We start from the raw sequence: 13,558 nt of genomic DNA, 5'->3' as shown, positions 1-13,558 counted from the left end.
GCTTGTCATTTTGCAGGCAATCTCAACGCTGTGCGCTACAGGGAAGACATCCTCCTCCCTCACGTGGTACCCTTCCTGCAGGCTTATCCTGACATAACCCTCCAGCATGACAATGCCACCAGCCGTACTGCTCGTTTGGTGCGTGATTTCCTGCAAGACAGGAATGTCAGAGTTCTGCCATGGCCAGTGAAGAGCCCGGATCTCAATTCCATTGAGCATGTCTGGGACCTGTTGGATCGGAGGGTGAGGGCTAAGGCCATTCCCCCCCCAGAAATGTCCAGGAACTTGCAGGTGCCTTGGTGAAAGAGTGGGGTAACATCTCACAGCAAGAACTGGCAAATCTGATGCAGGCCATGAGTAGGAGATGCACTGCAGTACTTAAAACCTGTCTAGGAACCCCTCGCCACCAGCCAAGGAAATTGCAAGGCATCAAATTCAATCAACAGATATCTCATAATTCAAATTTCTCAAACATACAAGTATTAGACACCATTTTAAAGATTTAATCCAACCACAGTGTCCGATTTTAAAAATAAATAAAAGCTTTTCAGCGAAAGCAGAACATATCATTATGTTAGGTTAGCAACTAGTCACAGAAAGCATATAGCGATTTTCCAACCAAAGAGAGGAGTCACAAAAATCAGAAATAGAGAGAAAATTAATCGCTAACCTTTTTGATATTTTTCATCAGATGACACTCCCGGGACATGTTACACAATACATGTATGTTTTGTTCGATCAAGTTCATATTTATGTCCAAAAACCTCAGTTTACATTTGGCTTTGCCTCCAAAACATCCTGTGAATTTGTACAGAGCCACATCAATTTACAGAAATACTCATAATAAATATTGATAAAACATACAAGTGTTATTCACAGAATTAAAGATATACTTCTCCTTAATGCAACCGCTGTGTCAGATTTCAAAAACCATGCAATAATCTGAGTACGGCGCTCAGAGTCCAATACAACCCAAAAAGATATCCGCCATGTTGGCGTCAACAGAAGTCAGAAATAGCATTATAAATATTCACTTACCTTTGATGATCTTCATCAGAATGCACTCCCAGGAATCCCAGTTCCACAATAAATGTTTGATTTGTTCCATAAGTCCATCATTTATGTCCAAATAACTCCTTTTGGTTCACGCATTCAGTACACAATCTAAACTTACGACGCGCGGGCAGGTCCAGGCAAAAGTCAGACGAAAAGTCATATTACAGTTCGTAGAAACATGTCAAACGAAGTATAGAATCAATCTTTAGGATGTTTTTATCATAAATCTTCAATAATGTTTCAACCAGAGATTTGCTTTGTTTGTAGAAAAGCAATGGAACGCGAGGTAACTTTAACATGAACGCGCATCACGAGCTCGTGGCTCTCTGCCAGACCTCTGACTCATTCCCCTCTCATTCGGCCCCACTTCACAGTGGAAGCATCAAACAAGGTTCTAAAGACTGTTGACATCTAGTGGAAGCCTTAGGAAGTGCAATATGACCCCACAGACACTGTGTATTCGATAGGCCAAGAGTTGAAAAACTTCAAAGCTCAGATTTCCCACTTCATGGTTGGATTTTTCTCAGGTTTTTGCCTGCCATATGAGTTATTTTATACTCACAGACATCATTCAAACAGTTTTAGAAACGTCAGTGTTTTCTATCCAAATCTACTAATAATATGCATATATTAGCAACTGGGACTGAGTAGCAGGCAGTTTACTCTGGGCACGCTTTTCATCCAAATGTGAAAATGCTGCCCCCTAGCCCAAACAGGTTTAATGCAGCTGGTGGCCACACCAGATACTGACTGTTACTGTGACTTTTGATTTTGACCCCGCCTTTGTTCAGGGACACATCATTCCATTTCTGTTAGTCACATGTCTGTAGAACTTGTTCAGTTTAGGTCTCAGTTGTCGGATCTTGTTATGTTCATACAAATATTTACACATGTTAAGTTTGCTGAAAGTCAACACAGTTGACAGTGAGAAGACTTTTCTTTTTTCGATGAGTTTTATATATGTATATATATATATATATATATTTATATATATATGTGTGTGTGTGTGTGTGTGTGTGTGTGTGTGTGTGTGTGTATGATGTATAGACATTATGGATAGAATATGTAGTATATCTGAAGAATACGTAGGATAGACCGTATGGAAATATTATTAAAGTGACCAGTGTTCCATTAAAGGTGTGTGTGTCTCGGGTGGTTTGTTGATGAGCTCAACTGTCTGTCACCCTCCTGCTGGTCTGTCAGACACAACAGTGACAGGCCTAACACACAGCATCCTCTCATCAGTTAGCTCACACCCACTGACGTCTAATACAGCACAAATGGAACACACACACACCTCCCATTTAGCCTACATATCCCCACGGGCATTTGTGTGTGTGTGTGCGCAGAGTCTGTTTGTGATACACAGTATGTGCATCCATCTCTGTGTGACAGTGTTTCTCTTGCTCTTTAAGCAGTCATCAGCACTTTATACCCTCAAACTTCACTCTGCACTCCCTGTAAATTCATTGCCTCTGTTTGCTGTTTATTTGTGTGAGTGTGTGGGCTTGCTTATGTCTATTTGGGTGTTTGTGTACACATGTGCATGGGCTTGTGTGTGTGTGTGTGTGTGTGTGTGTGTGTGTGTGTGTGTGTGTGTGTGGCATTTCCCCCTGACTGGGTGTTCTGTCAGGCTGTGTTGAGCTCTCTCCGTCTCCTCTGCCAAACCGCGGTGACAGGTCTGCCTCTCCCAGTATGTGTGGATGTGAGCCCCGCCACAGTCTGCCTGGCTTACAGCAACCGTCACGGGTTATGGAAGAAGACAGAAGAATTCGCCCATCCAAAAATCACAGGAAGAGGATAGTTACTGACAGACTGAGCTTATTCGGCTATTCAGGAACTAGTCCGTCCAAACCACTTACTGACAATCTGGTTTGAGACCCAAACATTTGAGAATGATTTGGGGAATGTGTATTTCGGATGAATTTGGTCTATAGAACTGGGGGATGGGGGGGGGACTAAGTTGACTTCATAATTCAATCATGTGCCTCTCTCGTTAATTCACTTTCTGGCTCCTGCTCACCCATCCATCCATCCACCCACAGGCTGGCACATGTAATCACTCTGTCACCCTCCTCTGGTTCTCTCTATCACACACTGAGGTGCTATCAGCGCACACACACATGCAAACACAGATACACGCAGACACACAAACACATGCAGACACACACACACCGAGCCCCCACAGTCTATAATCGTGGACTTTAGATGAAAATGTATCTGTGGCAGGTGTCAGGTGTCAATTCTCCCCTCCCTCACCCTTCTCTCCCACTCTCGTCACAAATTGCAGAATCCCCTGTCGTGTGTGTTTTCTCTCAGAACGTATGTCACTCTCACACACACGCACACAGACAGCGGTTCATATGAATGATAATGGCCAGCAATAATACCTGCCTCTGACTCGATCCGTCCGCCCCTCTCCTCCTACCTCCCTCTCTTTATACCCCTTCCTATTTTGGGTAGCTGGTGCGCTGGTGTAATTGTGAGGTTTTTATCTCTGCGCGTGCAGACAGACAGAATACTGATAGGGCAGATTACACAGGGAGCGGGGAACATCCTGCCAGATAGCGCTCCACCGCTGGGCCGGCTGATAGACCCAGATTAAAAACGGGGGCCACTGCCAGATAGTGAGCCCTGGGAGGTGATGCTGGGCCACAACACAACGTCATTATCGCGGGTCTGTCTTTGTGGCTCACACGGATTCTGATTGAAGGGTGTGGGCTTTTTTTTTTTTTTTGATGGCTGGGGCTTATTTGTGTGTTGAATGATTTTTAAAAGGTTGCGTTGGATTTGGTGACTGTCACAGAGATGCATACTTTATGTAGGGGAATTGACACACTTTACTGGTGGGTATACACACGCGCGCACACACACACAATGTAGTGCCATTCAGATGATCTCAGAAACATTTTAAAAAATGTTCTACCATTACCCCAAATATGTATTTCTGTCCCAGAGTATCTTAGTGTTTATAATGGTATTGTTCTGAGTTCATTTAGCTATGCCAAGACTCAGGGAGACACATAAACACACATAAAGGCACTCCAGAGATGTGGGATGCCTCTGTAGCACTAAACTCATCTCCTTTCCTCCCCAAGTCAGCTTTAACCCAGCTTGTAGATGTTTGGAGTAATGCTGTACACTTGTACTTTACAGCCTGTTAACTTCTCTGACATGATTGGCTGATACATGTTGGCTCAATCACTCGTCTTTTTTTGGATGTACACACACACACACACACACACACAAGAGCGAGAGACGGGGGGGAGAGAGAGACGAGTAGAACAAAGGAACCTCTGCATGGTAAGATGGATTTATTCATTGCAGAGGCATAAACAGGGCTGTAGGGGAGAACAGAAAAAAGAGACAGAGAGATGGATGGAGAGAGAGAGCGAGAGAGAGAGAGAGGGGGAGAGATGTTCACACACACTCATTCTCTGTGGTGGTCCTGAGGGACTACAGCTCCACTGCCTGTCTTCGGTGATAGCGAGAAGCAGCATAGTGCACCTTTTGTTGGCTGCGTCAAGACGGACGGCATGTGCAGCTGTGGAACACAGAGGCCATTTTGTGCCAAATTGTATTCATTACCTGCAATAGAGCCACCGCCGCCACCACATCTTCTTTTGTCTGCACAATGTAGCATATATTTATACCGCACCTTGGTTGGCTGCGTGAGGATAGAATCCAACTGTGGAGGCGGGGGCCATTTTGTGCCAATCTACCTGCCTGTCGCATAGCTGTCTTTTACTTTATCATGTCTCTTCATACTGCAACTTTGTTGGTGGCAGACAGATGGTAGGCAGGTGCAACTGCCTATGAATCAGATGCCGTGTTTGTGCCTGTACACCACCTGCATAGACACATGCCAGAACTGAGCCATCAGACCACGTAGCTTCAATGCCTTCCTCACCATTAAAACATCTTGGACTCCGAAATGAAAGGGATTGGATCTGTTTGTGTCAAATCCGTCCGTCTTTCCCTCCATGTCATTCTGTGGAAGCTGTCTATGATGATGGATGGATGGGGGGGGGGGACTGTTAAAGCTGTCCGGTTAGCCACGGGGTCTGGTCCTGTATTACAGTGGAGCCCTGTAAGGTCGTAACCTCCGGTCTAATGCCTGTGGAAATTAGGCTTGGTCTGCCGCGGCCAATTCAGTCTCCTCTCAGCATCCATTTCCTTTCGTTCAGACGGGTCAGCCCAATGAACACACACCAGCTGCTTTCAGACCGGATGGGGAAACTAGATATTAGTGTGTGTGTGAGGGGGTTCTGTGTGTGTGTGCGCGCCGGTGCGAGATGGAATATTTTGCGGGTTTGGGTAACGTATTACTACATTGGTCTGTGTAACTAAAGTGTGTGTGTTTTCTTCACACACTATATTTCTGTTCTTGCAACTACACTACCAGGGTGTGTCGGGTTAAAAATGTTCTCCCTTGAAGTGTGTTAGTGTTTTCCAAACTCAATACAAGCCTGTACTACCACCGGGTTTGGCTACGTGTCCGCGGAGAGGATTGTGTCAGACGGCGTTACCGCTGTGAGCCGGAGTCTTGGAGCAGTTTGTCCCATGCATAATTAACCACAAAGGAATGGCAAACAATGGCCCGGAGTTGTAGACGGTAGAGCAAGTTGACACGGTGTTCTTAGTGTATCTAATTCAGCACTGAATTAGTGGCGCCTGTTACTCTCTCTTCGCTGACACTGTCGACGTATTTCACGTGGGATGTGTGAGCTTGCCTGTGTGTCCATGCGTCCGATTCTCCCAGTATCGGTCTGTGTACCTGCCTATTCGTGTGTGTGTGTGTGTGTGTGTGTGTGTGTGTGTGTGTGTGTCACCATATTGTGTTTACAGTGCGGTATACACTGAGTGTACAAAACATTAGGAACACTTGCTCTTTCCATGACAGACTGACCAGGTGAATCCAGGTGAGAGCTATGATCCCTTATTGATGTCCCTTGTTAAATCCACTTCAATCAGTGTAGATGAAGGGGAGGAGACAGGTTAAAGAAGGATTTTAAGCCTTGAGATATTTGAGACATGGCTTGTGTATGTGTGCCATTCAGAGGGTGAATGGGCAAGACAGAAGATTGAACAGGGTACGGTAGTAGGTGCCAGGCGCACCGCTTTGTGTCAGGAACCGCAACGCTGCTGGGTTTTTCAGGCTCAGCGGTTTCCCGCGTGTATCGAGAATTTTCAGGCGCTTCTGGGTATAGACCTCTGCCTTTTACTGAGATGAGAGTAGGTGGAGATAGATCCCCCCCCACACACACACACAGTACAAATACACACAGACACTCATAGGATTTCTTTCAGATTGCTTTGTCTTTGACCAGTCCATTTCGCTCTATTGTCTCATCATTGAGTTGCTGCCTGTGGCTGTAATTGAACAGGCTCATCCAGGCTGTGTGCAGCCCTCATTAGCTGCCAGTAAGACACGGGCCAATATGAGGGATACTCCGAAAGACAAGGTCGGCTCTGGCTTTGATCCTCGCCTCAAAACTACTTCAACACCGGTTCCACTGAGAGGGAGAATGAGGGCCGGGGTCACACGGGGTGTGGGTGGATGTGTGTGTGCGTGTGTGCTCATATATTTGATAGAAAGGAAGTTGTAAAATCAGTGTGGGGGGGGGGGTGAGAAGAGGTCTCGAAAAAGATTAGGAGTGAAAGAAGCACGATTGAGGAGAGAAATTTGGACTAATCAGAATAGACATGGGAGAGAGGGAAAGAGGTTTAGAAAGAAAGGGAGAATTGCACAAATTGAAACATGACTCGGCAGATGGACAGAAAATACCTAGCAATGAAAATATAATGAATGTTTACTGACTATTTGCTGCTCATTAGCAATATGTTAATTGTGGTAATGACAAAAGGCTTCAACTGTACTGGTCGTTGACTGACAATGAGCTGCGCTTAAGTGTTCCTTTTGAGGTTTGAGTGTCAGCTAATTTTGCATTACCTCGTTAATGACCTCTTAATTATAGCTTGACGAGTGGGCGGCGCTTTCGGAGCGTCAGTGGTAACAAGGGATGGTTTCCTGGTCACTTCAGGTCATGTGGTCAAGGAAGAATGTGGAAATGTTGTTTTTTTTACACTGTCCATGGTCAGTGTTCATTCAACACCTCTACTGGATATTATTGAGTCCGAAACAAAAGTTCTGACCAGGACTGAGTCTGACAGGGAGAGAACATCTCCGCCCACCCTCCAGCCATCAATGAATACTGTACGGAGACCCGCTCAGCGCTAACATCATGAAACTTTTATGACTTGGATGAAGTCTTCCCAGAAAGAACTTTGATAAATACATTAAATTATTTATTTTATTTTCTCCCTTTCACCCTCTCTTCACCTTCTCTCTTTTTTTCACATGATTCCCTCTCTCTTTTGGCCCGTCCTCTCGATAGCGCCCTCTCTGGTGAGTGAGTTGCGTGCGGAGAAGATTGAGCAGCGCAGCCTCACCCTGGTGTGGAGGGAGCCCAGCTACCCCAACAGCAGCAGCACCGAGTACGAGATCAAGTACTACGAAAAGGTAACTTAAGAAGCTTTAAACTCAGTCACTCCGCCATATACGGTCCACTCCGTCCCGTTTACAACTGTCAACTCCGTCACATTCGGTCAACTCCGTCGCGTTACGTTTAATCTCAAATCCACTCTCACATTCACTCTTAAATAAAACTTCCCACACTCAACTACTCCGTCGCACTCCCTCTCAACTATACTCTCAAATCGTCACTAGGCGCACTCCCTCTCAACTATACTCTCAAATCGTCACTAGGCGCACTCCCTCTCAACTATACTCTCAAATCGTCACTAGGCGCACTCCCTCTCAACTATACTCTCAAATCGTCACTAGGCGCACTCCCTCTCAACTCGTCACTAGGCGCACTCCCTCTCAACTCGTCACTAGGCGCACTCCCTCTTTCAACACTTCTCTCGGTCCCCCTCGTCGCATCCCACTCTTGGCGCGCCGTCCGTCCATCACGTTCATCTCTGTCAATGTCGCCTATTTGCAGTCTCCACGGGGACACTCTGTACGACTGTCAATCTCTCTCTCTCTCTGTTCTCTCCATGCCATGTTAATTCATGGACAAGTACGACCGCGTTAAAGAGCACGCACCTCCAAATACTCATTACCACGTGACGACAAGCAAACGGCACACACCACACCACACACACACACACACACCTAAACATACATTCAGACACGCATGCAGATCCTAGGGTTGTTTCTTTGCTTTGATTCTGAAGGTTTTATGCACGTCGTCTCACAGCCTTTAACCTTTAGAGTCAATTGTTTTGAATCACATGAGTCTGCTTGTATTGTTTTCCATATTGTCAGCCAATCTAGTACGGCGCCCCTGGAGCAAATTAGGATTAAGTGGCTTGCTCAAGGGCACATTAACCGATCTTTCACTTTGTCGGCTCGGGTATGCGAACCAGCATCCTCTCGGTTACCAGCCCAACGCTCTCTGAGTGATCTTATGACACGCAATAGGCACCACTCAGAATCAACCGAGTGACAGGAAAGGGAACAGTCGAAAGTGTTCATTATAATATAATAATATATGTTGTTGTATCTGAACACGGTTTGCAGTCATGCGCGCGTACATTTTACATACGGGTGGTCCCCGGAATAAAACGCACTGTCCTGCCGTTGCAAGCGCCAACTGAGCTCCGGAGAACCACGTAAAAAAACAACGTGTTTTACGACAGAGAGTATACCCGCTTGGTGCTCTTGTAGTTTTAGCCCGCTTGGTGCTCTTGTAGTTTTAACCCGCTTGGTGCTCTTGTAGTTTTAACCCGTTTGGTGCTCTTGTAGTTTTAACCCGAGTTTTAACCCGCTTGGTGCTCTTGTAGTTTTAGCCTGCTTGGTGCTCTTGTAGTTTTAACCCGCTAGTTTTAACCCGCTTGGTGCTCTTGTAGTTTTAACCCGCCTCTTGTAGTTTTAGCCCGCTTGGTGCTCTTGTAGTTTTAACCCGCTTGGTGCTCTTGTAGTTTTAACCCGCTTGGTGCTCTTGTAGTTTTAGCCCGCTTGGTGCTCTTGTAGTTTTAACCCGCTTGGTGCTCTTGTAGTTTTAACCCGCTTGGTGCTCTTGTAGTTTTAACCCGCTTGGTGCTCTTGTAGTTTTAGCGTAGCCATGTTTCGACACAACGCCTTTCAAACGTTCTTTCCGGCCACTCTCTCTCCTCCCTCCTTCAGGAACAGAAGGACAAGAGCTACTCAACGGTCAAGACGGCCGCCACCCGCATCAGCGTCAACAACCTCAAGCCTGGCACCACCTACGTCTTCCTCATCCGCCCTTTCTCCACCCCGGCCCCCTCCTCCCTTCTCTCCGCCGCCGCCTCCTCCTCTTCCTCCTCCCCTTCTCCCATCGACTACGGAGGCTACAGCGCTCCCCTGGAGCTGCAGACGCTTGGCGAACGTGAGTGTGCCCGTTTCTCCCTCATTTTCCTCGCTATCTCGTTCCATCGCCGCGAGGCAGCTTGGGATAGGGCCGTGTGGGCGTCCAGACAACCCACACAGAGGCCTCCTGTTTTCTAAAGACTGAGGTGTGTGTGTGTGGAGGGGTTGGGGGGGGTACATGCAAGGCTCCAGGATTTAGAAATCAAGCTGTGAAATGTCTCTTCTTTTTGCTCTGTGATAGGGTGTCACTTTATTGTCATCTTTATGTATGTGTGTGTATTCTCCCGTGTGCCTGCTCTTAAACAATGTGTGTGTGTCCGTTCCAATCCACAGTGGCGCTGGCGTCCAGTGAGCAGAACCCAGTAATCATCATCGTGGTGGTGTCTGTGGCCGCCCTCATCATGCTGCTCTCTATGGGAGTGGGCCTGCTCCTCTGGAGAAGGTACACACACACACACACACACACACACACACACAGGGAGAGACAGACAATAGGCATGAATACACACACTCCTACAGATACACAGACAATATGCACGAACACACACATACGGCACATGCTCAAACAGACATACACTAAACACAGTAATACACACACAACGCATGCACACAGCACACACATTCAGATATACACAACGTGCATGCACACACACAAACAATTACATCTGAAGAAGGTACACCCATAATGGGGCACGCACACAATAAGCACGCACACTCCTAAACACACACACACACAGACTCAGTCACGGCTCATGCCACTCCATCATAATCCTGATTACAATAATCCAATGACTAGAAGCACTCTGCCTCAAAGCATGTAATCACAATGAGAAGAGCTTTAATGCATGTTCAATCAGCTCAGCTCAGAGCCACTGTAATATAGAGCATTAGCAAGGCTCTTTAGATTGGCAATGCTGGGGCAGCCATGCTAAATGGTTGTATCGTTTCCAGGATTTAAATGATCCTGTTTGGCTTGTGATCTTACTTTTGTCATTCAACCATAGTTTTGTGTACATTATTTACAGTTATGCACAATTGAGTACTTTCACTATGGTTACCAATGGTTACTAGAGTAGTAGCTTAAGGGCAATTCCATGTTGTTGCCAAGAAGTTTTGCCAAAATAGGCATTGTGTGCACAGAAGTCCTGTGTGTTTTATTCAGTTGAGTGGAGAGATGGAAGGTGGTTCTCTGCCATTTCAGCTCTGTGCACTTTGACATCTGTCTACGTCTATAGAAATCCCAACTCACACGCCCACACACACTCCCCCGCGCTCTCACACACTCCATCACACATGCTCCAGCGTGTTGGCATTCAGACTCCACACTCCCACACACACAATTATACACACACACACACTCCCAATCAGACACACACAATTATATATACACACACACACGAACGGCCGCAATCAGATCTTACATTTGCGTTTTACCCATTTGGCCGACACTCTTGTACAGAGCCCATCACAGTCAGTGCATCTAATATGGAGGCAATTAGAATGTTAGTCTAAGATGGTAACATATGACACACACACACACAGCAGTGTACACACTCAGTCGCTGACTTATCACCCAGTATCTTTGTGTAGAAGAGATGTCTGACTTTACAAACCCTCTATTTTTCTCCTGCTCCACATTAATCTGGGAGATGGGATTAGATGGAGTGTGAAATAGCTTCCATTCATTCATTCACACACACTCACCCATGCACGCACACTCACCCATGCACGCGCACGCACACTCACCCATGCACGCGCACGCACACTCACCCATGCACACACACTCACCCACCCATACTTGCGCGCGCACAAAAGGATATGTTGCACACACTGGCCAATTACACCTTCACACCGACATGCTTTAAACGGCTAATGGACCCCACACACACCCGCTTAGATACATACTGTAACTTATTGACCCATACACACGGACCCAATCCTGCAGACGCACCCCCATGACCAGAATCCCTACCAGTGTGAACCAATTGACCTTCATTGTGAATGGATATATTGGAAACTGCTCATCCCAGAATGCTTGCGTCATTCATCAGTCTATGAGAACATGGCTATTAGCCGGCTCTTCTCGTCCTCAGACGCAGGCAGGTGGGTTGATGCCTCAATTACCATGCTTTCATGTTTGCAAATATGGCTGACCTCCGATGTCACCGCAGGGCTACAATTACAGATGATCTGCTCACTCACACACACACACACACAGTCAGATTATATCCACTTGAATGAAATGCCCCTGTCAGATCAGGCAGTTTGAAATTGTGTCTGGGGTCGGCTAGATGTGTTTTGCCTGGAGGTTATATGGTACGTATATGAATCTCACCCATCTCTCCTGTCCCCCCTTCCTCTTATGGACACATTACTGGAACACACGTAGCGTGAGAGGGAGGCATTGTTATAGCCATGCACATACTGACACTGACGTACATAGTGATTGCCACACTCCATATAGAAAGTCCCTTTCCTACTGTAGTTTACATGAACAGACAGATGCAACACACACACACACACATTTCGTTCCTCTGCTTGACAGAGTTTGACAGTGCCAAGGTTACAGGGCAGCGGCAGGAAGTTCAGGCTTGGCTGGTCAGAGCACTGATTGTTTACCCTCTGCTGCCTCTGGACAGACACTGTTGGTCACACGGTCAGCGGAGAGGGGGATGGAGGGAGAGAAATAAATATAGTAGGAAGGAAAGGAAGAACGGTGTAGGTGGAAGGCCATTGCGTATGTGCGTGGACCGTGACCCAATCATAGGAGGGGTGGATGAGACGGAAATAAAGAGTGAGCGAAAGAGGCTCAGTCCCTGGTCACACTTGCTGCACGCCTGGTACACACCAGGGCTTTCCAATCAGTGTTCTCCTCCAATGGGCAGCAACCTACTCCATTTTGGATCTGCCCCCTGTGCTCCGCTACTCTCCTTTCGATTTCCCCTTTTTGTTTTTCTCACTTCCTCCCCTCACTCCCTCAGCCTAGCTCCCCTCGTAGTCTTTTATGTCCGTACATGTGAGGCTCTCTATGCTCATCACAAGGTGAATCTCAATACTCTAAAATGGCCTCCTCTACAGAGTTTGGCCCTTATGTTGGCACACTACATAGCAGTCGAATGTGCTACTCACTGGAAGAGATAAATTCGAACTAAAATAGTTTGCCGAAGTCTTTGGTGTATCTCGGCTCTGGGTGAAAGCACCATGCATACCTTCTGGTTTACATCCAGGCTGTCCTATTACGTCAAACGAAAAGGAAGCCACTTCAGAGAATTGGGGCACACCACCTGTCCTGAAGCCAATGAGGAGAGAGGTTGTGATTTAGCCCCGCCCCCCCGCCCTTCTTCTCTTCTACCCAGCAGTCTCTCGTCCAGCTCCTCCAACATAGCTCCTACTAGCGTGGTGCTGCTCTCCACCTCCTTCTCCACTCTTCCTCCTCCTCTTCCTCCTCTTTCTCCCTACACGCAGCTGTCAACCGCCAGGTACAGGCATGTCTGCACTCCTCCCTCCCCTCACCCCTGCTCCTCCCTCTTTCCTTTCTCCCTACACACAGCTGTCAACCGCCAGGTACAGGCATGTCTGCACTCCTCCCTCCCCTCACCCCTGCTCCTCCCTCTTTCCTTTCTCCCTACACACAGCTGTCAACCGCCAGGTACAGGCATGTCTGCACTCCTCCCTCCCCCTGCTCCCCTCACCCCTGCTCCTCCCTCTTTCCTTTCTCCCTACACACAGCTGTCAACCGCCAGGTACAGGCATGTCTGCACTCCTCCCTCCCCTCACCCCTGCTCCTCCCTCTTTCCTTTCTCCCTACACACAGCTGTCAACCGCCAGGTACAGGCATGTCTGCACTCCTCCCTCCCCTCACCCCTGCTCCTCCCTCTTTCCTTTCTCCCTACACACAGCTGTCAACCGCCAGGTACAGGCATGTCTGCACTCCTCCCTCCCCTCACCCCTGCTCCTCCCTCTTTCCTTTCTCCCCTTGACCCTTTATTTTGGGTAATATTCCGCTCTTTCTCCCTCATTCTTTTCCTGCCTGACCCAGTCCAACTCCACTGCCCCTGTCGAGACAGAGAGATGATGGAACAGTGACTCCTTGTGCGTGTACTT

At 47.3% G+C, this 13,558-nt stretch overlaps 1 protein-coding gene across 1 annotated transcript in view; it reads left to right on the top strand.

Moving 5' to 3' along the window:
• The window catches only part of LOC112266037 (ephrin type-A receptor 7-like), a 216,247-nt gene that overhangs the window by 178,341 nt on the left and 24,348 nt on the right, over nt 1-13,558 (top strand). The window contains exons 6-8 of the mRNA XM_042295710.1: nt 7,455-7,579; nt 9,251-9,473; nt 9,788-9,896. Of these exons, the coding sequence (XP_042151644.1) occupies nt 7,455-7,579; nt 9,251-9,473; nt 9,788-9,896 (457 nt within the window). The remainder of the gene's footprint in view (nt 1-7,454; nt 7,580-9,250; nt 9,474-9,787; nt 9,897-13,558) is intronic.

This window comes from Oncorhynchus tshawytscha, linkage group LG13 (assembly GCF_018296145.1).
Source record: "Oncorhynchus tshawytscha isolate Ot180627B linkage group LG13, Otsh_v2.0, whole genome shotgun sequence".
In the NCBI taxonomy this organism is placed as follows: Eukaryota; Metazoa; Chordata; class Actinopteri; order Salmoniformes; family Salmonidae; genus Oncorhynchus; species Oncorhynchus tshawytscha.
This window is presented reverse-complemented; position numbering and strand designations above follow the sequence as displayed.